General features: G+C 40.2%; 2 protein-coding genes and 1 long non-coding RNA gene across 14 annotated transcripts in view; 2 read left to right on the forward strand and 1 right to left on the reverse strand.

Annotated features, from left to right (window-relative positions):
• Positions 1 to 443: 443 nt before the first annotated feature.
• Positions 444 to 4,203, reverse strand: LOC110505478. Of its 2 annotated transcripts, XR_005039534.1 has the most exons (5): positions 3,853 to 4,203; positions 3,444 to 3,738; positions 2,563 to 2,768; positions 2,337 to 2,445; positions 444 to 2,237 (listed from the first exon to the last, which is right to left on the reverse strand). It is a non-coding gene; the product is annotated as an uncharacterized LOC110505478 (long non-coding RNA). The 2 variants fall into 2 exon arrangements; XR_002470821.2 differs by lacking the exon at positions 3,444 to 3,738 and having other exon boundaries at positions 3,853 to 4,201.
• Positions 3,154 to 19,007, forward strand: LOC110505477 (kunitz-type protease inhibitor 1). Of its 2 annotated transcripts, none has more exons than XM_021584714.2 (11): positions 3,154 to 3,246; positions 5,232 to 5,691; positions 8,007 to 8,164; positions 8,338 to 8,479; positions 10,981 to 11,151; positions 11,229 to 11,279; positions 13,718 to 13,846; positions 14,353 to 14,403; positions 14,551 to 14,721; positions 16,502 to 16,561; positions 16,944 to 19,007. In XM_021584714.2, exons 1-11 carry the CDS (start codon positions 3,196 to 3,198, stop codon positions 17,129 to 17,131), a joined length of 1,632 nt encoding a protein of 543 aa, XP_021440389.2. In that variant the 5' UTR covers positions 3,154 to 3,195; the 3' UTR covers positions 17,132 to 19,007. The 2 variants fall into 2 exon arrangements, with proteins under 2 accessions (XP_021440389.2, XP_021440392.2); XM_021584717.2 differs by lacking the exon at positions 3,154 to 3,246 and adding an exon at positions 4,705 to 4,895.
• Positions 19,008 to 20,704: 1,697 nt separating this feature from the next.
• The window catches only part of LOC110505479 (pleckstrin homology domain-containing family G member 3), a 46,976-nt gene continuing 45,190 nt past the window's right edge, over positions 20,705 to 22,490 (forward strand). For 4 of the 10 annotated variants that reach the window (XM_021584724.2, XM_021584723.2, XM_036962362.1 and 1 more), the window contains exons 1-2: positions 20,705 to 20,954; positions 21,886 to 21,968. The gene's annotated coding sequence lies outside the window, so the exon portion shown is untranslated. Of the gene's footprint in view, positions 20,955 to 21,144; positions 21,468 to 21,885; positions 21,969 to 22,490 lie in introns of those variants that run through there. The other 6 variants (XM_036962361.1, XM_036962363.1, XM_021584725.2 and 3 more) reach the window with 4 other exon arrangements.

Raw genomic sequence — 22,490 nt, forward strand, 5'->3', positions numbered from 1 at the left:
CTGTAAATTCCATCATTTTAATTCCATTTTCCATTGATAAGATAACTCCTAACATTTGCCACACATGGAGCGAGGCTCCAGCAGTCAAACAGTCTGGCCGTGTGGAGAAGTGCCACTATATTGAGGGGCAACTTACCGGTTTGGTCAGGGCCAGCATGAGGGTTCAAGTTCATCCTCTGTCGGTGAGTGTAATTAAGTTCAGTGTAAGCATCTTAGCAATGCAATGTGTTCTATACCGCTGTCAACATTCTATAAGGAAAGAGCCACTTAATCAGTTATATAATAATTAACCATATTACCCCGGATACCAGACTTAGATGAGTGATATCTCAGTTCTAGAATGTTGTCATTGATGAGAATGAATCAAAACATCTATTGCCATTCAGAACTGACTTTGTTTAGACATCCAGCCTGTATTGTAGTTTCATAACCGGAGGCAAATCTTCAAAGGCACAGTATTTATTTATTCAGAGTGATACATGCGTTCATACAGTCTAGATTTATAGGATCCTTCCCACTATATGATTGATGTCAAATGATAAAATCCCAAGTTATCAATTAAAGGTTTATGGAAAACCTGCACTGCAATTACAGTTTATTAAATATTTTACAGCTGTAATGTCATTAATCAAATCAAACTATTTATATATCACATTTCTTACAACGAATGCATTTCAAGGTGTTTAAAGTCATGTATTGAAAGGCGTGTGGCACTTAACATCCTTCATCTTGGCAGGTCTCTATAAGTGACCAGGGCACTCTCTCTACCACATGCAAACGCCTCCGTGGAGCTCGTAAGTGTAGCGATGCAGCCAATTTTGGCGGTTCACAATATTGGCCGTACGGACGTGGAATGCGAGTGGAGGAAGACAGCCGTGCCCAACCAGGTACAGTCAGTGGAGGACCTGTACCCAGTCGAAGACTACAACCCTCTGTCCCGAGAGCCCACCGAGGAGGATCTTCAATGGCTAAGGAACCATCTTCGTGGCAGGTTCAGTGGAATAGCATGTCTCCTTGAACCTGAGCCAGAACAACCGCTACCCTCCCTGTGATCCCTGTCCGTACTGGACATTGTTTAAAAAAAACAAAAAAACAAGGGCATGCAAGCATCCTGGCTGGCATGGCGCTGTCGGTGTAGCAGCAGGAGGCTATACGGCAAGCAACAGTTGGATCGCGCACCAACCCCAACTGGCACACCATGAGGAGGGAAGTTGACAGCCAGCAATTATGGAACAGTGGTTAGGCCAAGCGCGTTACTACATCGCTGCTACAAAGGGTTCTCAGATCAATCATTGGATGGGGTACTGTCTCTAAAGTGGGGCAGATAATGAAGAGGAGGGCATCCAGATATTCAAAATGACTATAGGGATGGATGTGCAGGAGTCAGGGCTTTGGTCGGGGGCTCTTGGGCGCCTACTGGTGTACCACAGCAGTGGTGTAGATCAAGTGTCCCTATGGTGCAAGGGACCTTACCATTGAAGAGGCAGTGAAGTCTGAGGATTTTTAAATCAAGGAGGGAAGACCTCCCTCACTGGCACCAGGTCAAAGGTCAGCTCCACATCACAGGAAGGAACACCTGCTTCTTCGTTGTGTGGACCACCAAAGCCTCCAACACCATCCAGCAAGACGACCTCACTCACATTGTACCTGTTTTCAGAGAAGCCAAAAGGTCCAGAAATAGTCCATATAGTTCACACACACACACACACCTCCCAGAATAGGTTATATTACATACAAGTTTTGCTCAAAGCAGACAACTAAAGTAATGTAGTTAACTTTATTATGGGCACAGTGGGAATTTATATCTGTGATGTTGAAATGATTTCTTATCCCGTGTCTTACTTGCTGAAGGCCCCAGTCGTCCCTGCCCATACTTGATATTGTTGAAAAACAAGTGAACAGTGAATAAAGATCATACACAAACAATAGGCTCCTAGAATAGGCTATATTACATTTAAGTTTTGCTCAAAGCAGCCAACTAAAGTAAAGAGGTTAACATACGTTCAATCACAAAGGCTGGTCTGAGTGCATCTCCTCACAGTTTCATTCAGAAGTACGACACAATTCACATTGCATTTTATCATGGGCTCAGTGGGAATTTATATTTGTGATGTTAAAATTATGAGTGAGAGTGAGAGAGCACATCACTTCCAGCAGATCTCCTTGCTGAGAGTGGTGTTGATCATGCACTGCTTGTCGTGGGGTGTGCCTGATGTTCCACATGTCACACCTCATGTCTAAAACATGGGGAAAAGTGGACATAAAGTTCAAATGTTGATGCATCTACAAATGCAATGTTTTACACAATATTGTATTATATTTGATGTATTACTGACCTGTACGTCCACAGGCTCGATGTGCTGTACAAATGGATACTCCTGCTCGGATCAGACTGGTACAGGATGTCCATGCCCCAGATGGTCTGAGAGATGCACTCCTGTTGGACTGGAAAACAGAGACATTTGGTCATTGGTAGGTCTTTTTCAATGCTGTATCACCATCTTTATCTGGACAGAAAATGCATTGTTTATCTTCTTTTTTTTTCTCTTTTTTTTTAAACACCGTGGACAATGTGACAAGCAGTCCCTCAACAACCAATCCTCATGCCTCATTGTTGTTTCTTGTTTCCCAATCAACCATCTGGATCTTCCTCTTCAGCCATGGTGGATGAGCTACCGTTTCTGGTAAATACAGGGCCATTTCTCTTTCCCACCGGAAAATGGCAGCTACAGACCTGAGTGTTGTCACTGGGTTTCCGGTCTGCCCATCTGAAAGATTTAAAAAAAAAAACTTGCTAGCTAAGTTGATTACTAAAATGGTAACATCTATATTAAAATACCATAACCCACAGACTTGACTATAGTAACAGTAAAATAGACTGGGCTTTTCTGCACATCAAAAATCCTACTATGTGGATGATACATTTCTGCTGGGATAGAGGAATTATCTGGAATGTTCAACTAGATGATCAGGACAGTGAAGGTTACTATTTGCCCGAAGAGGTGAAGTATTGCAATGAGCAAGAGGAAAATTAAAACCCTCAGCCGTGAGGTCACTGAGGAGGACCAACAGTGATAAGGGACCGACATGCATGGATGGAATGTAAGGAATTTGGGCACTGGCCAGCAGACCACGATTTGTACTAGCCCAGGTAACATGCAGGTCCTAAATCTGTGGCATGTTTGAAAAGGCTAAATGTCACTGCTGTGTCAGGCTAGTTTGGCACATTTCCTACTACTGAATCAGGTTAGTTTGGCACATTATTTACTAGCCCAGTCTGAAAAGTACTAGCCTCGGGCTAGCTTAATTCACATCTCTGTTGGTGACTTTACATGTCATTTGATTAGTTATGTACAACAGATGTACTCGTGGAACAAAACCATGTGTTTTCTATGGGCAAACATTGCGACAAGTCCTTCGTGAGCCAGTTAACGTTAGCTCACCGTTCGTGTAAGTTAGTCACTTTTCCACGTGGTGATGTACTTGGCAATGTTAGTCCATCAGGGCATGGATATTTATCTAAAGTTTAGCTCGCTAGTTAAACGTTAGCTCATCGTTCGTGTAGTCAGACGATAATCGCCAACGTTAAATTATCTTCCCTTGACCCCTACCGAAAAATGAATGGTGAAAAAACGATTGGAACCATTTCCGTGGTTTACGGGTATTATGACTCAAACTGTGGTATTCCTGCTTTGATGACTTATGACCAACAAGCTACATGCGCCATGTTCCACTCTCCTGAAAAGCAAGAGCAGCAGCATCAATTATCAAATTTCTCGATCTCTCTCAACTGCAGCAGTCACGTTCGGATCTGTACAGCCCTACAGACAAGTCAGTTAAAATTACACATACCCGAGACTCGTGAAAATCAGATTCGACCCAGACCCGTGACATTATTTATAATTCTGTATTCGGACCTGACTCGGGTATTTGGGTGTAGGTGGATCCTTGAAGCCATCAACCATCTATTGTGTTCACATCTTGGGTCATATGAATAAGACCGGTCGCCATTATGAAAGCCATCGATTACCATAGGACTATTGTGAATAAAATATTTCAAGAACAATATTTAATCAATCTCTTCTTTTCTTTAAAAGTATTCTACTCTTCCCTTGACACAAGTGGAGTGGCATCGTGAATGTTTTTGGTCCCCTCGGTGGAAAATCTGTCTCCCTCCAGCAGGTGGCGTTGTTTTGCCAACCAAGCAATTCGTTTTTGTATGGAGGTCATGAGTCGAATTTGGTCAACAAATAAACTATTCATTTTTGCTACGTGAGGTTTATTTGATCGAACATACGTTTCGTAATGCTAAAGTTGTTAGGAGTGTACTTGTATAAGTAGGACACGTGACATCCCGGCAACTTTGAGAAAAAACACTATATCGAAGTTGTCTCGAGATGGCTATGCATATTCATGAAATGAGGCTAGTAGCATACAGGCGGTTGACGTCAACAACCCTCATCGAGTATTCAATTATGTACAATAATGAGATATATCCACCAATCCAAATAAAGGTTCAGCGGGATCTAGACAGCCCGCTGTGCCGCTTTGTGGACAACGATTCCCATTGTTATGGCGGAGAGACATATATCTTGTCATTATATCAATAATATTCGGTGTGGTCAAGATGGGAGTAGAATTTCACTTCCTGTATGTAACAGGGGTGTATTCACAACATAATCAAACGGAACGAAATGGGCAGCGACCTAATTGAATTTGTCCAATAGAAACTCGTTTTCTTTGCAAAATGTTTTCCGTTTTGAGTAAATGGTTTCCGTTGCAAAACGTTTTGGACTAATGATTACACCCCTGGTACCCGACAGAAACACACCTGTGAAATGGAAATATTTTGATAGTTTGTATAGAATAATCGACGACAGACACAGAATTTACAGGTGACACATTTTTGTTAATTCTAAGTGTTGTTTTTGAAGAAATATGGACCTATAAAGTTACAGAAGAGATAGATATTGGATTATTAATTTGCTGTTCTTGACGTAATTCTTAGGCTACCTTTGAAATCAGGAAGAGAGAGACACTGCCGCTGACAAAAGTCCTACGTTTGTCTATAAATGATTGTGTGTGTGTGTGGAAATGTTATCTTATTTTATTTAGATCATGTTACGACTACTTAAAGAAACTATTTTCATTTTAATAATTTATATTTAATCACAAGGCATTCCATGCTATATGTTACGTATTTTAAATTGCTTATATCACTCTGTTTTCAGATCATCCGCTGGGTTGTATTTGTGATTAATAGTTTTCCTGGAATGTCTTGTAGAATGACCTCTCTCCAAATTGGATTGTTATTGGGCGCTTCGGTGTGTTGTATTATTTTCCTGGGGCACGCGGAGGCTCAGGCATTCGGGGAACAATGTTTGGACAAGTTCAAGAAGGGCAGAGACGATTTCGTTCTCGATACCAATGAGTCGGTCAAAGACGGTGCGACTTTCATCTCTTCAGTGAAAGTTGAGCGCTCCAATGACTGTATACGCTCCTGCTGCAAAGACCCCAGATGTAATGTCGCTTTCATGGAGGTTTCAGATGAGGGCATGATTAAGTCATGCTTTCTCTTTGACTGTCTATACAAGCAGAGCTACGTCTGCCGATTTGTCAGGAAGAAGGGATTCCAGAACTACATCATAGACTCTGTGTATGCAAGTGATCTGGCAACAAATGGGTTCCCAGGTAAGATGGGTATCACTCTCACCCATCACAACATAGACACTCGTCAAATTAACTAATTGAGTCTACTCATATACAGTGCCTTGCGAAAGTATTCGGCCCCCTTGAACTTTGCGACCTTTTGCCACATTTCAGGCTTCAAGCATAAAGATATAAAACTGTATTTTTTTGTGAAGCATCAAGAACAAGTGGGACACAATCATGAAGTGGAACAACATTTATTGGATATTTCAAACTTTTTTAACAAATCAAAAACTGAAAAATTGGGCGTGCAAAATTATTCAGCCCCTTTACTTTCAGTGCAGCAAACTCTCTCCAGAAGTTCAGTGAGGATCTCTGAATGATCCAATGTTGACCTAAATGACTAATGATGATAAATACAATCCACCTGTGTGTAATCAAGTCTCCGTATAAATGCACCTGCACTGTGATAGTCTCAGAGGTCCGTTAAAAGCGCTGAGAGCATCATGAAGAACAAGGAACACACCAGGCAGGTCCGAGATACTGTTGTGAAGAAGTTTAAAGCCGGATTTGGAAACAAAAACTTTTCCCAAGCTTTAAACATCCCAAGGAGCACTGTGCAAGCGATAATATTGAAATGGAAGGAGTATCAGACCACTGCAAATCTACCAAGACCTGGCCGTCCCTCTAAACTTTCAGCTCATACAAGGAGAAGACTGATCAGAGATGCAGCCAAGAGGCCCATGATCACTCTGGATGAACTGCAGAGATCTACAGCTGAGGTGGGAGACTCTGTCCATAGGACAACAATCAGTTGTATATTGCACAAATCTGGCCTTTATGGAAGAGTGGCAAGAAGAAAGCCATTTCTTAAAGATATCCATAAAAAGTGTTTAAAGTTTGCCACAAGCCACCTGGGAGACACACCAAACATGTGGAAGAAGGTGCTCTGGTCAGATGAAACCAAAATGGAACTTTTTGGCAACAATGCAAAACGTTATGTTTGGCGTAAAAGCAACACAGCTCATCACACTGAACACACCATCCCCACTGTCAAACATGGTGGTGGCAGCATCATGGTTTGGGCCTGCTTTTCTTCAGCAGGGACAGGGAAGATGGTTAAAATTGATGGGAAGATGGATGGAGCCAAATACAGGACCATTCTGGAAGAAAACCTGATGGAGTCTGCAAAAGACCTGAGACTGGGACGGAGATTTGTCTTCCAGCAAGACAATGATCCAAAACATAAAGCAAAATCTACAATGGAATGGTTCAAAAATAAACATATCCAGGTGTTAGAATGGCCAAGTCAAAGTCCAGACCTGAATCCAATCGAGAATCTGTGGAAAGAACTGAAAACTGCTGTTCACAAATGCTCTCCATCCAACCTCACTGAGCTCGAGCTGTTTTGCAAGGAGGAATGGGAAAAAAATTCAGTCTCTCGATGTGCAAAACTGATAGAGACCTACCCCAAGCGACTTACAGCTGTAATCGCAGCAAAAGGTGGCGCTACAAAGTATTAACTTAAGGGGGCTGAATAATTTTGCACGCCCAATTTTTCAGTTTTTGATTTGTTAAAAAAGTTTGAAATATCCAATAAATGTCGTACCACTTCATGATTGTGACCCACTTGTTGTTGATTCTTCACAAAAAAATACAGTTTTATATCTTTATGTTTGAAGCCTGAAATGTGGCAAAAGGTCGCAAAGTTCAAGGGGGCCGAATACTTTCGCAAGGCACTGTATTTAGGGTTGGGCATGTCCATAATGAACTTCATGTTGACATTGAACTACCTACTAAAGTAACCTGAACATGCAGACCATTTGGCTACTGTATATTATTATGGGCAGAGAAAGCAACCCAATGGGCTTTTGACTCAAACCACAAAGACAGTCCCAACAGCCAAGCCTCTTATCTCCAGAGGAGATGAAACCACCGGCTTAGAGAAGAGCATTACCCAGCATGTCCCCACATGCCATGGCTCATTATATGGCCCGTTGTCATAGGTTTCTGTTTTTTTGCTGCTGAGAAAGCTTTTTACAGGGGAGATTGGTATTGTGCTGTGAGTCAAGTAATGGATTGCACTCAGACTTGACTCCGAGTGAATATTGTATGTCAACAGGATGTAGTTAATTGTGCATGAGCACCACCAAACTGATGGATTTGCTTATGTTGTGTTGACACTCAAAACCATTCAAATGCCATTAAAGTTCAGCCTAGTCAAACTTAAACCAGCCATGATGTGTTTACTCTTTGCACAACAGTTTCTGACATAACAGATTGTCTTAAAGCTGCATGTATTTTCAATATGACTATGTTGCATTGAATATGTGATGAAGGCTGTATTCAACTTTCAGATGAAGAGGACCACCCTCCAGTGGCCAATGGAGGTCCGGACAGAGTGGCCCAGCCCCAGGAAAGTTTGACTCTGAATGGCATTGAGAGCAAAGACGACCACGAGATTGTCACGTACCAGTGGCACCTTGTGTCAGGCAACTCCTCCGCTGTCATAGAGGTGAGTGATCAGTCATTATTGGGGTGTTTATCTGATCATAGATTTCTGTCTGACTGTAAGAGTACATGAGATGGACAGGTCACTCTCAGAACACCAGAGGATCACAATTAACTCCATTTCCAAAGTTCTGCCATACTAGACAAATTTAAACATTTTCTTTCCTCGTCTCCTAGAAAACTCAATTCGATGACCAAGTGATCGTGTCCAAACTGACGTCTGGGGTGTACAAGTTCCAGCTGACCGTCACAGACTCCAGCGGGCAGTCCGACCAAACCCAGATCACCATCCTGGTGCTCACCCCTGAGCAGTCTGAGGGTGAGTATGCTATAGTCTATGTGAAACACCTGCAGAAGTCACCTAGCTACACAGTTTAACACAGCTGTGTTGGGGGTGAAGGGAAATTCATGCTGTATATTGCATTTCAATTTACTTCTACACAGTAAGTTGCCTGTGTAGGAAATCAAACTAAAGTGAGAATGATTTCTCATAGCAGAGAAACGGTTGTTTCTTATGTGGTGAGACATTCCTCTTTTATGTTATATGTGGGACTGCATGTTAGTGTCAGCATGACATGAAAACCACGTAGATCCCTGTATAAGTTAACTAGAAGTTTCCCTTATGCAAAATCAGATGTCATCTATTTGACTGCCTGGCTGTGCTCCTCCATTCTGTCATGTCTTCTTTTATTAGTTGGTTTATGACATTATTGTTTTGATCATATCACTTCTAACAGTCAATAATCTGCTTCTGCATTTCACTCTGCTGAAGATACTCAACATTAAGGTCAAGTTTGAATGTGTGTGTGTGTGAGTTTTAAAGATGAATAGGTATGCAGTTTCTGAGTACTCATGTTTTGTTCCTGACTCACATTGTGTCATACCAGACATGACTCATGTCTCCTCTATTTGTTTGTCTTTAAAGTGGCCTACATCAGTGATCTGTCATGTGTTAAGAGTAGGTACACTGTGATAAACTATGTCCTTGAGGTGAGAAGGACTGATGCCCTTCTGACTTTATTTGACACTGAACACACAATGCAAGTGAATGCAATATAGGGGATTACTTTGAAATTCTATTTTTTCTTCAAATCGAGGAAACTGTCTTTGCAGTTTGCATTTTGCTGTGAAGAAGAAATACCTAATTTCAAGTATAGGTTGCATGTTAAGTTCATAAATAATTTGTATGGCTTTCAAATGCTTGTTGATTACTTTTACCGGTTGTACTGGTTTAAGTTGGGTTTATTACAACAAGACTTTATCATAATGATCACCTTTTCATGCCAACGTGACAGGAAGTATGCATATTAAAATGACAAAAATACATTTCCAGGTAAGCTCCTCTGATTTCCGTAGAACAAAATCTAGATTTACAGATTTAAAAAGGCACCATTCACAAGTAGATTTGACCCGGCTTAGACATCTATATGTGGGCTCAAGCTCTACTTACAACACCTTAGCGTTGTTGTTTTCCTAGTACCCGTTTCCTCATTGGTTGTGAGTTTGACAGAAAAACGGATATGTCTTCCATGAATGACTGTATGAGGTCATAACAGGATGACAACTCATTATCACACTGGCTTATACTTGGTAGATCAATAGCGTTGCCCTGCTGCTCATTATAGATTAACAGGGAATACTTAGGAATTAGACAATGGAGGGGTTGTCTCTGCACTACCCAGTAACGTGAGCGTGTGTATATGGAATGGATAGACACTTCCTGGAAGTTCAGAAGAAACAGGAAGTGAGGATAGCTGTGGTTGGAATGTTTTCACATCACTTCCCCCCCTTTTTATAACCCGTCTGTCTGGTTTGAGCTTGGGTTTCACAAACACAAGCAAACTCTTTTATTGTCTTGATAAAGGCAGACTCTTGATACTCAAACACTTTGATGTTATTTCTAATGAGTCAGTTATACATTTTTGGAGCATGTTGATCTCGTTCACAGTCTTAGCAGACTGAGCAGAGACTATTAACCATTCATTGATTCAGTTACCCATTAACAAGTCTCTACTCGGAATGGTGTGAGGAATGTTCCTCTGAGGAAAAGACCAAGGTATAGCAGTGATCCCTGACGTGAGCCACCACAATACATTTCTACCGAAATGGCTGCCTGCCTCAATGCTGGACGAATCACAATTAGAAATGCTAGAATAATCATAATTAAAGATACTCTCCCCTCTCAGCAAAACGATATGTATACTGTGAATCGTTCTCTACCTATAATGTTATTCTTAATGCATCAATTCACTTTCATATTGTAATGATGGAATGGCAGTGCAATGTAATGTAATGACTCAAACAAAATAGTTTTTTAAGTAAACAGGTTGGTTCTAAAGCATCAACCAGCTTGTCGTGAGATGTATTGCTTGGCATTGCACAAGAGGAACCACTTCCTCTGTCTGTGTTATATCAGTCATGTCTGCTTTCTTCCAAGATGCATCCAAATGTATCTCCAGTGGTTGAAGTAGGGCTAATATGAAGGAAAATTACCTATACCCTCCCCTCCCCCAATCACCTCTCTCTGATGCTTTAGTTGGGGTGGCAGGTAGCCTATTGATTAGAGCATTGGACCAGTAACCGAAAGGTTGCTGGATTGAATCCCTGAGCTGACAAGGTAAAAAATATGTTGTTCTGCCCCTGAGCAAGGCAGTTAACCCACTGTTCCCCGGGCGCCGAAGACATGGATGTCGATTAAGGCAGCCCCCCCCCGCAACTCTCTGATTCAGAGGGGTTGGGTTAAATGCGGAAAACACATTTCAGTTGAAGGCATTCAGTTGTACAACTGACTAGGTATCTCCCTTTCCCTTTATCCTCCAGATCACTGCCTGGTCCCCAAGAAGGTGGGTCCCTGTCGTGGGTCCTTCCCCCGCTGGCACTACAATGCAGCCTCAGAAAAGTGTGAGGAGTTCCTGTTTGGGGGCTGCAGAGAGAACCTCAACAACTACCTGTCCCTCCAGGAGTGTACCAATGCCTGTGATGGGGTTTCAGGTACTGTACAGATCCCTCTTGCCTCTCTAAGAACAGTTGGTTGATTGGTTAATTGATTGGCATTTCCTTTCATGTAGTTATGTCCAGCGTTGTCAGTGGCAGAAGTGGGCCACTTCCAGCCCCTAGAGGTAAGACTAACCCGCATTTCATTGAATGTCTTCAGCTGTAGACCTTTTGGCTATGCATCCCACACCCATTGATACATGCTGACAGATATACAGTGCCTAGTTAGTCTACAGACCTCTAACCTTCAAATTTAGCTGCCTTAAAATAATAATAAATGCTATTTTCATACAGATCGACACAGCGTACTCCACATTTTCAAAGTTATAGTAAAACGTTTAATAAAATGTTAATTAAAAAAAGTCTCGATTGCGTATATCTTCACACCCCAGAGTTAATTCTTGGTCTAAGCACCTTTGGCAGCCATTACAGCTATAAATAATTTGGAAAAATATTCTACGAACTTTGCAAAGGTCTTAGGGCAACATATGTCCATTGTTTCAAGCTCAGTAAAGTTGGTTGGGGATCATTGATAGACAGCAATATTCAAACCATGTCTCTACTTTTTAAAGTACATTTAAGTCAGGAATGAGACTAGACCACTCATGAACACTCAACACCTTTTGGAAAGCCATTCTGGTGTCTTTGGCATAAAAATTTGTGTAATTATCTCGCTGAAAATAAAACTCTGAGGTAGGTTTTCCTTTGACTTTTTACCTGGGCTTTGCTCCTTTCATATTTCTTTTGATCCTGAAAAACCACCAAGTTCTTGCCAATGACAAGCATACCAATAACATGATGCTGCCAATATAATACTTGAAAATACAGAGGGTTTCAGTCTGTTGAATTGGATTTGACCCAAATATGTAGTTTTTAACTTAGGCCAAAAAAGTTCATGTCTTTTGCCATGTTGTCTTGCAGTGTTACGTAACGGCCTTGTTTCTAACAGAATGTATGATTTGGAGTGTTTTTTTTAACACCGGCTTCCTTTTCACTTTATCATACAGGCCTGTAATGTGGAATGCATGCAATTTGTGTTTTCAAGTATTGTGGTTACAGTATCATGTTATGGGTATGCTTGTCACCAGCAGGGACTGGGGAGTTTGTTAGAATCCAAATAAATATAAAAGGCTCAAAGTTCAGGTAAAAAGTTAGAGGAAAACGGGTCCCTGAGTTTCAGTTTTCTGCGGGATAATTACACAAATTGTAATGCCAAAGACGCACTAGAATGGATTTCCAACCGGTGTTGAGTGTTCCTGATTGGTCCAGTCTGTCCCAACTGAAATTTGTTAAAAAATCTTAGACACAGTTTGAATATTGCTATCCATCACTGATTCCCATCCATATTTACTGAGCATGAGCAATTTTGACAAAAACAATGGATATATGTTGCCGTAAGAGTTCTGTACAATCTTATTCAAAATGATTCACAGCTGTAATGGCTGCCAAAGGTGCTTCCACCAAGTATTAACTCTGGGGTGTGAAGACATACACAATCAAGACATTCTCATTTAGTTTTTTTTTTTTTCATAATTCATTTTTTTTTAAAATTGTGTGGATCAATGGGAATGTTTTGGGGGGGATTTTCATATAGATCTGTTTTACCGTTTAGAAATGAAAGCACTTTGTGTATCTAGTCCCCCCTCCTTGTGAAGAAGTCATAAGTATTTGGACAAATTTGCTTATAGTCTATCAAAGTAGTCAAGTTTAGTATTTGGTACCATATCCCACTCAATGACTACATGAAGCTTGTGATTCTACAAACGTGATGGATGCTTTCACAGATTATGGGTTATGTTTTGCCCAGTAGTAACTGAAGGATGATGACTGGAGTCATTTTCTTTCCAAGTGAGTAGATTAGATGTTTTTGACCACTTCTAAAGGAATCCTGATAATGCCATGATTAAGAAAATGAATGAAGAATGATGAGTGAGATGCCGTTACGAGGCTACAACAAAACATGCTAATCTCTCACCATTACCAATAACAGGGGAGGTTACATCTTTTTTTTTTGGGGGGGGGGGGTTCAGAAACATCTTATATTATTACTTACAATAAAAAATACATTATTCACCATTCAGTTCCTATTGGGCAAAACATAATTGAAAACACAACCAAACACACCGCAAATGCAATCAACAAGTTTGTAAAGTCACAAGCTTAATGTAGTCATTGCATGCACTTTGATATTGATACTAAAAATTTGATATTTGATATATAATTTGATACTAAAAACGACATCTTCAAATGGGGGGACTAGATACATGAAGTGCATTCATTTCTAAATGGCAAAACAGACATGTATGAAAATACCCTTGAATAAAAGGTGACATTATGTACTGTCGCCTGATATGAAACATTCTGTCAAATCTAAAATGCTGGAGTATAGACACACAATTCAAATGTTTAGCTTTACTGTCCAAATACATATGGAGGGGAATGTACCTGTTCATTGAGACTTATAGGATGCATGGGTTAGCTGTGCACTGCATCATGTTTCTCTGTATTGAGTAAAGGTTACTCTCAACCTACCTGTTCTGTTCAACTGTGTTGTTGTGTTTAGAGGTGTGTGGGATCCCCTGTAGGTCAGGCCAGTTCACCTGTGCCAACAGCTGCTGCCTTGACCAAGGCCTGGAGTGTGACAAGGAGCAGCAGTGCAGCGACGGCTCAGACGAGGAGAACTGCGAGTACTGTGAGTGCAGGCTATGGCTATGCAAACCAACCCTAATTTACATACAAGACTTCACTGGCCTTAACTTATCACTGGCCTTAACTTATCACTGATCTTGCATTACCACTGACCTTGCATTACCACTGACCTTGCATTACCACTGACCTTGCATTACCACTGACCTTGCATTACCACTGACCTTGCATTACCACTGACCTTGCATTACCACTGACCTTGCATTACCACTGACCTTGCATTATCACTGATCTTGCATTACCACTGATCTTGCATTACCACTGACCTTGCATTACCACTGACCTTGCATTACCACTGACCTTGCATTACCACTGACCTTGCATTACCACTGACCTTGCATTACCACTGACCTTGCATTACCACTGACCTTGCATTACCACTGACCTTGCATTACCACTGACCTTGCATTACCACTGACCTTACATTACCACTGACATCATTGTTTGTTGACATGTGAAGTTGCTAAACTCTTGTTTTATTCCTTTCACCAGTGAACGACAAGTTCCGGATTCTACTGCAAATTCCTGTGGATGAACAGAAAGGTTATTTGAGTTTTACTGTTTTGAGACAGTAATAGGATCAATCTAGGATATTGTTTTTGAGTTAACTGGTCACCTTTTGTGCTTCTTACAAACACTGATTTGTCTCACAAACACTGATTGATCTCACACACATTCTTTCAACCATAGTTCGCTGCACAGTTCACCCCAAAACGGGACACTGTCGTGACAGTTTTACCAAGTGGTACTACAACCCTCTCTACGAGAAGTGTTTCCGTTTCAACTATGGCGGCTGCGACGGGAATGACAACAGATTTGACACTGAAGATACTTGTATGACGACCTGCAAACTGGTAACAGGTGGGTTTGTGTTCTGTAGCCATTACAACACTTTCAACTGATTTTAAAAATGGTTGTACTGTTATATTACCCTTTGAGACCATAATAATGAGAACTGAAGGGAATGTTTGAGATCCATGCTCCCATGTCAGCACCCCTACATTGTGTACAGTTGAAGTCGGATGTTTACATACACCTTAGCCAAATATATTTGAACTAATTTTTTCACAATTCCTGACATTTAATCCTAGTAAAAATTCCCTGTCTTAGATCAGTTAGGATCACCACTTTGTTTTAATAATGTGAAATGTCAGAATAATAGTAGGGGAAATTATTTCTTTCAGCTTTTATTTCTTTCATCACATTCCCAGTGGGTCAAAAGATTACATACACTCAATTCGTATTTGGTATCATTGCCTTTAAATTGTTTAACTTGTGTCAAACGTTTCGGGTAGCCTTCCACAAGCTTCCCACAATAGGTTGTGTGAATTTTGGCCCATTCCTCCTGACAGAGCTGGTGTAACTGAGTCAGGTTTGTAGGCCTCCTTGCTCGCACACCCTTTTTCAGTTCTGCCCACAAATGTTCTATAGGGTTGAACGTCAGGGCTTTGTGATGGCCACTCCAATACCTTGACTTTGTTGTCCTTAAGCCATTTTGCCACAACTTTGGAAGTGTGCTTGGGGTCATTGTCCATTTGGAAGACCCATTTGTGACCAAGCTTTAACTTCCTGACTGATGTCTTGAGATGTTGCTTCAATATATCCACATCATTTTCCTCCCTCATGATGCCATCTATTTTGTGAAGTGCACCAGTCCCTCCTGCAGCAAAGCACCCCCACAACATGATGCTGCCACCCCCATGCTTCACGGTTGGGATGGTGTTCTTTGGCTTTTTCCTCCAAACATAACAATGGTCTTTATGGACATTTTTGCTTCATCAGACCAGAGGACATTTCTCCAAAAAGTATTATCTTTGTCCCCATGTGCAGTTGCACACCGTAGTCTTCCTTGCTGAGCGGCCTTTCAGGTTATGTTGATATAGGACTCGTTTTATTGTGGATATAGATAGCTTTGTACCTGTTTCCTCCGGCATCTTCACAAGGTCCTTTGCTGTTGTTCTGGGATTGATTTGCACGTTTCGCACCAAAGTACGTTCATCTCTAGGAGACAGAACGCGTCTCCTTCCTGAGTGGTATGATGGCTGCATGGTCCCATGGTTTTTATACTTGCGTACTATTGTTTGTACAGATGAACGTGGTACCTTCAGGCATTTGGAAATGGCTCCCAAGGATGATCCAGACTTGTAGAAAAAAGATTGTAGACCTCTGAGGTCTTGGATTTTTCCCATGATGTCAAGCAAAGAGGCACTGGGTTTGAAGGTAGGCCTTGAAATACATCCACAGGTACACCTCCAATTGACTCAAATTATGTCAATTAGCCTATCGGAAGCTTCTAACGCCATGACATAATTTTCTGTAATTTTCCAAGCTGTTTAACAGCACAGTCAACTTAGTGTATGTTAACTTCTGACCCACAGGAATTGTGATATAGTGAATTATAAGTGAAATGCTCTCTGTAAACAATTGTTGGGAAAATGACTTGTGTCATGCACAAAGTAGATGTCCTAACCAACTTGAAAAACCTACAGTTTGTTAACAAGAAATTTGTGGAGTGGTTGAAAAACGAGTTTTAATGACTCCAACCTAAGTGTATGTAAACTTCCGACTTCAACTGTATATCAAGAATACTGTAGCAGTGTATACTAACTCGTATTGTCTGTTATCCTTACTATGTGTTCAGAAAAGGACATCTTTGAGAGAAAGGAGTCCTTTGAATACCAGGACACTCAAGGCCATACTGGTAATTATTTCTTTATTCAGCATTTCTTCTGTAGTTACCTCATGAAGATGGGGCCTTTGTCCCTTAGAATGAATTGTGCTCCTTTACAATCACTCAAGTCCATGGAAAAGACACCCTGACAATACTCCTTTTTAAATCCAATTCTTCCACCCCATCAATTTTAAGGGACCTGGGGGTCAAAGCTGGTCACAAATATCTTGAGGTGATGATGAAGCTGTCTGCTTCCCTGCCCATTCTCTTCACTTAATTCAGACACCATGAATGTTCCACATGATTGATCGTGTCTGTTGTCTAGCTTTTGCTGCCCTGCACATGCAGGCTTCTTTTTATTTAGTTATTGACTTACTGGTGTGTGTGTGTCTTCATGCCCATCCTCTCTCAGGTAGCATAGCAATAGCCGCACTGCTTGGCCTGGCCATCATCATACTGCTGGTTGTTCTATGTTACTGCTTCATGAAGGGCAGGAAGAAGCAGCCTCAGCGCCAGCGGGTACCCATCAACGGCACCCAGGTCCACACCAAGGAGGACACAGAGCGCCTTGTCTACAACAGCACCACCAAGTCCATCTGACCTCTAACCTTTGACCCCACAGGCCAGCCATTAGTGTTACCTTGCAAAGGTATTCAGACCCCTTTGATTTCTTCATTTATTGTTATTTTTTTTTAATTCTTCATGCTCTGTCAAGTGTTGCCATTTAGTATTTCAAGCAGATTTAAGTAAAAATTGGAACATTCACTGTCTTCTTGGTAAGCAATTCCAGTGTAGATTTGGCCCTGTTTTGTAGGTTATTGTCCTGCTGAAAGGTGAATTGCTCTCTTAGTCTCTGGTGTAAAGCAGACTGAAGCAGGTTTTGCTCAGGATTTTGCCTGTGCTTAGCTGTATCCTACTTATTTTTATCCTGAAAAACATGCCAGTATTTGCTGATGACAAGTATGCCCATGCAGCACCACCATGCTTGAAAATAAGGATGCAGTTAGTTACTTAGTGATATGTTTTGTTGGATTTGCCAAAACATATGGCGTTACATTTAGGCCAAAAAGTGTGTTCCTTTGCCATGTTTTTCTTTGCATTATTACTTTAGTGCCTTGTTGCATACAATATGCATGTTTTGGAGTATATTTTATTTGCTAAATTGATGTTATTTTCACTGTCATTTACGATGTTGTTGAATCATCCTCGGTTCTCTCCCATCACAGCCATTGAACTATTTAGCTGTTTTCAAATCACCTGTCCTGCAGCTCAGTTCAGAAGGATGACTATCTTTGAGTTGTCTGGGTAGTTTAATACATAATTCCCAGCATAATTATTAACTAGACAATGCTTAAAAATATATTCAATGTCTGATTTGTTATTGTTACCCATCTACTAATCACTGCACTTTGTAATGAGGTTTTCGAAAAGCTCCCTGGTCTTTGTAGTTTAATCTGTGCTTACAGATGTTGTGTGTATGGGGGACAGAGTAAGGGTTAGCCATAAAAAATCCTGTCAACCCCTATTACATGGACAGAGTCCATGTAACTTCTTGTGATTTGTTAAGCCTCATTTTTCTCCTGAACTAGTTTAGGCTTTCCTAAACAAAGGGGCTGAATACTTATGCAACGACTATTTTAGTTATTGCATTATATAAAAAAATGCTTTTTTCTTCCACTTTGATATTAGAGTATTTTGTATATATTGTTGACATTTTTTTTTTAAATGAAATCTTTGAATCCCATTGTAACACAAAATGTGAAGAAATCCAAGGGGTCTGAATACTTTTGCAAAGCACTGTATGTGAACTTTGGAGGGTTTTTGTGTCGGAGTATAGTCTGTTTTATTTTCCACAAATACAGGCCTCTCTATTTGATTAGAGCTTTTCCTTGTTGATGTTGTAATGTAGACCTATGAGATTTTATTGGCGCTTGACACCACTCCGGAAAGATAAAGTTGCAGAAATTCTTCAAAATGTGACACTTGTGTTTTGCCTTTTTTTTTTTTTTTTTCTTCTTCTTGCATTAGCCTTTCATAATTCAGATGGTTGGTCACTAATTCTGCACTCAGGGTATAATGGTTCAATTATTAAATCAACCAATCTAACTATTATTCATGTAAATTGTTGACATAATAATACCTGCCGCTATTGTTTACTAAATATGGATTTGTTATTCTTCTTATTCTATTTTATTGTATTTGAGGCTTTTTTTGTTTGTGTTGCTGGACATATTGTACATGGTTAACACCTTTGTCTTAACTGTTAAAGTTAGAGCAAGTTATTTTATTTTTGCAGTTTATTTTCGGATGATGAAAACAGGTATTTCTGAAGGAAACAGAAGAGGGGAAACTAAAGCCAGTTTGTGCCTCATAATGGTAGTAACATTATTTTTTTTTTGTTAACACCTTTTTTATATATAGTTTTATCTATTTTACCATTAGGTCTCAAATCCTAAATAAAATTATACTAAGGTTACCAGTATGTGTTTGTTCTGAAGATGAGGCATGCTAGTCTGAATTTGTTGCTTTTTCAGCACATTGTGATTAGTAACTGTACTTCGTTGAACCCTTTTACTGTAATTTGACATTCCATCATCTGAGGTTAAATGGGAAGTGCCCTTTTGTCCATAATAATCTAATTTTATAGGGCATGCTATACCCACACTGTATCTGCGAGCTGTTGGCAAGAGTGCACGAGCCAATTGTGAGAAAAACAGTAGAGTTAAATGCGATGGACACCCATTTAACTTGTATTTTTTATTTGTGACATGGGAATTTAACCGCAAAAGGTACTTTTATGTGCATGATCACTCACAGCCTTTTATCCTCAACAAATATATTTGATTGGTATTTAGGTCTGTGCATATAGTTTTTATGCAGATTTTTTTTATTTTCGCATGAAAGTCTTTCACCAATTGGATGGAAACTTCCGAGGTCGAAATAACTGTTCAGGTGTAATGGGACTTTTGGCCCACATCATGTCACAATGTGATGTGATTATAATAGACCAATGACTGTTCATCTGGGTAAGGAGGTAGGTTATAGACCACCATCCTATCAGCCAATCAGTGTGTATGTAAATATCTTCAAATTTGTTTCATAAAGCCCACACAATCAGACGGAGCATTTCAAGGGCCAAAGGAGGTGCAGGGAATTAAATGCTAAAAAATATTTTGATTATTTAATCACAGTGATTTATTAGACATACAGTGATGATTTAAAAAATCAAATGAAAGACTGCATGAGGGCTTTAACATACAATAAATGTAATCATGAAATGAATACTGTTTCGCCACACTCGCACATTTGGTAAATGTTTGTAATGACCATTAATAACCCGGCAAACATTCCTGAATCAGAAACAGTTTAATTAGTTTTGTGTCATAAACGGTAATATATGATGGGCTCTTACCTATTTACCCAACCATTACCAGCAGATGTAAACATTGACTTTAATGCACAGCCCCCCCTGTAGGCCTAAATGTAGTCAGTTGTAATTTCATCAACTACCAGAGTGAGGTGCACCATTTATACAGTCCCTGCTGACAAGATGTCCATTTTAGGACAGGACATCCTTAGTCATTGTTATGTAGATTAGCTCAGAGGTTACATTTCTCAATAGAAGCAAGTCTGACAGGAGACTGCTAAAGGGAATTCTGAGGGGAATACAGAGAAAAGTGCATCCCTTTACTAATAGCCACAAGTGAGGAGTTCCTTCAATTGATTCACTCCAGTTATCTGTCTGCCATTCTTTGTAGGGATCTTTTACAGTATAGGGAGGAACTGGATACCCTCATCAAAAGATCATAAGACTTAGTGATGGTGTGTGAAAGTGGTTTATTAACTTGTCATGTTGCCTGCCTGGGCCCTCAGGAGTAATCCACACAATTGACTGAGAGGAAGAGGTTGAACATGCTCTAAAGTGTGTCCGATTTTAGGCCTAAATATTAGCTTGTGTTAATTTGAATAAGGGGATTGGTAGAAACTTGAATTTGTGACATTTTCCAGATGCCCATAAACAGTGATGACGTTAAAAGACGTTAAAAGAAAACACATTTATTTCAATACAGAAACAATCTGGGATAATATTCACTCACTATTTGAGGCAAATAACACAAAAACTAATCCTAAATTGGACAATTTGAGACGACAAATTCTACCACTCTCCCGTTTAAGCGTGCTCTGGAAGTAGGCGGTCTTTGACCATCGCTCGCTGTACTTCGCTGTGTTCTGCTCAGCTGTGAATAATCAGTAGAGGACAACTGGGGATGTGCGGGAGTATTTCTGTGTTTGACTATGTGAGTTGATCTATGGAAAACAAGGACTTGGAAAAGTAAAACCAAATTCATAATATAGTCTACTGAAAAACTACAGCTAAACTTTCAGAAGTTCACAGGGAGACGACTACACACACAAACAATTGGTAAGTGTTTTTAACGCTAATAACATTTCTGATCCTGAATGAGAAACAGTTCGACAGAAAAAAGTCGGACCTCGAATTTCCCTATGATGAACTACAGCATAGGAGTGAATGGCCGATACCTCGATTTTAGGGCGCGTGTTTTTCTTTTCTTTTTTTCATGCCCATCAAATTATTCAATCGAAGCCGCAATTGTTTTGGTAAATTCCAGCATCTCAAGACCGTCCTTGTATTTCTTAAATTCCATAACTATGCAGACGGGGTCTTCGTGACACACATCTGCCAAAGTGTTTTGACAGGATGAAAGGTGGAAGAGTAGAGTTAAGCTTTTGGCTTTAAAAACCCAACCTTAATAGTCCACTTTACATGAGAAAATGTCAAATTAAGGCTCCGTGTCATGCCAGTGATGCCTTCAACAGGGGATTGGTAGTTGGACCCTGTGGAACTTCACAAGATTTAGGCAAATTGAGGAAAGTACCTCTTCTGAAACATATGTCTTAAACTCAACTACAAAGGGTAAGAGTTTATATTCTAAACACTTTTTTTTTTTTTTTTGACTGAATGTTGACCAGCTGCAGAGATCTGTAGGCTTTCTAAAATTCACCTTTTCTGGCTGGAGACATCTGAGACCAATATAGTGTATAAACTAGATTTATATTTTGCACTTGGATGAGTCTTAAACATTTCTACTATTTTCCTAGTTTATTAGTTGTATTGAAATCGCTTCTTCCCAAGTTACTCATTATTGACAATCCTTGACCCAGTGAACCCAATTGCTTCAGCTGATGGGCGTTACAATAGAACAAAGAGGTCCTGACTGCAGGCTGTTTTTATAATCAAAGGAAATTTCCCAGCAGCAGTTGCACTGGAATTAAACACAATTAAGGTTCATGAAAAGTCCATTTGACTTGTTTGGGCAAACATTTTTTTCTAGAGGCAAGCTGAAGTCTACGCACCTTCGTCAGTGATTGGTCAACAGTAGGGATTCTTCAATCAAGTCTTTTGTCATTCAACAAGGTACAACTCATTTTCATGCACATTTTTCATTGAGAAATACTGCACCAAACATCTTAATTCATGTAAAATTGCATAAATAAGATATCCTTGGCAAAAACTCATGTCATTAATTGATGTTATCTTAAATTAATTGACCATTTTGAGGAAGTGTTTACTGGCTACGCTGTCTCAAAATGGATAAACAGAACTAGTGCTCTTTTTTTTCCTCGTTTGCAAGCGCACTCGTTCTGTTCGCCTGGATGAATTTGGCTAGCCGCCAGCTGAACTGAAGCATGCTGACGCCTTTAGTGGGCATTTCTCTTTTGCCAAGATAATCCATCCAGCTGACAGGTGTGGCATATCAAGAAGCTGATTTAACAGTATGATCATTATACAGGTGCACCTTGTGCGGGGTACAAAAGACCACTCTTAACTGTGCAGTTTTGTCACAACACAATGCCACAGATGTCTCAAGTTTTGAGGGAGTGTACAATTGGCATGCTGACTGCAGGAATGCCCACCAAAGCTCTTGACAGAGAATTT

The sequence above is a fragment of the Oncorhynchus mykiss genome, chromosome 25, assembly GCF_013265735.2.
Source record: "Oncorhynchus mykiss isolate Arlee chromosome 25, USDA_OmykA_1.1, whole genome shotgun sequence".
Lineage (NCBI taxonomy): Eukaryota > Metazoa > Chordata > Actinopteri > Salmoniformes > Salmonidae > Oncorhynchus > Oncorhynchus mykiss.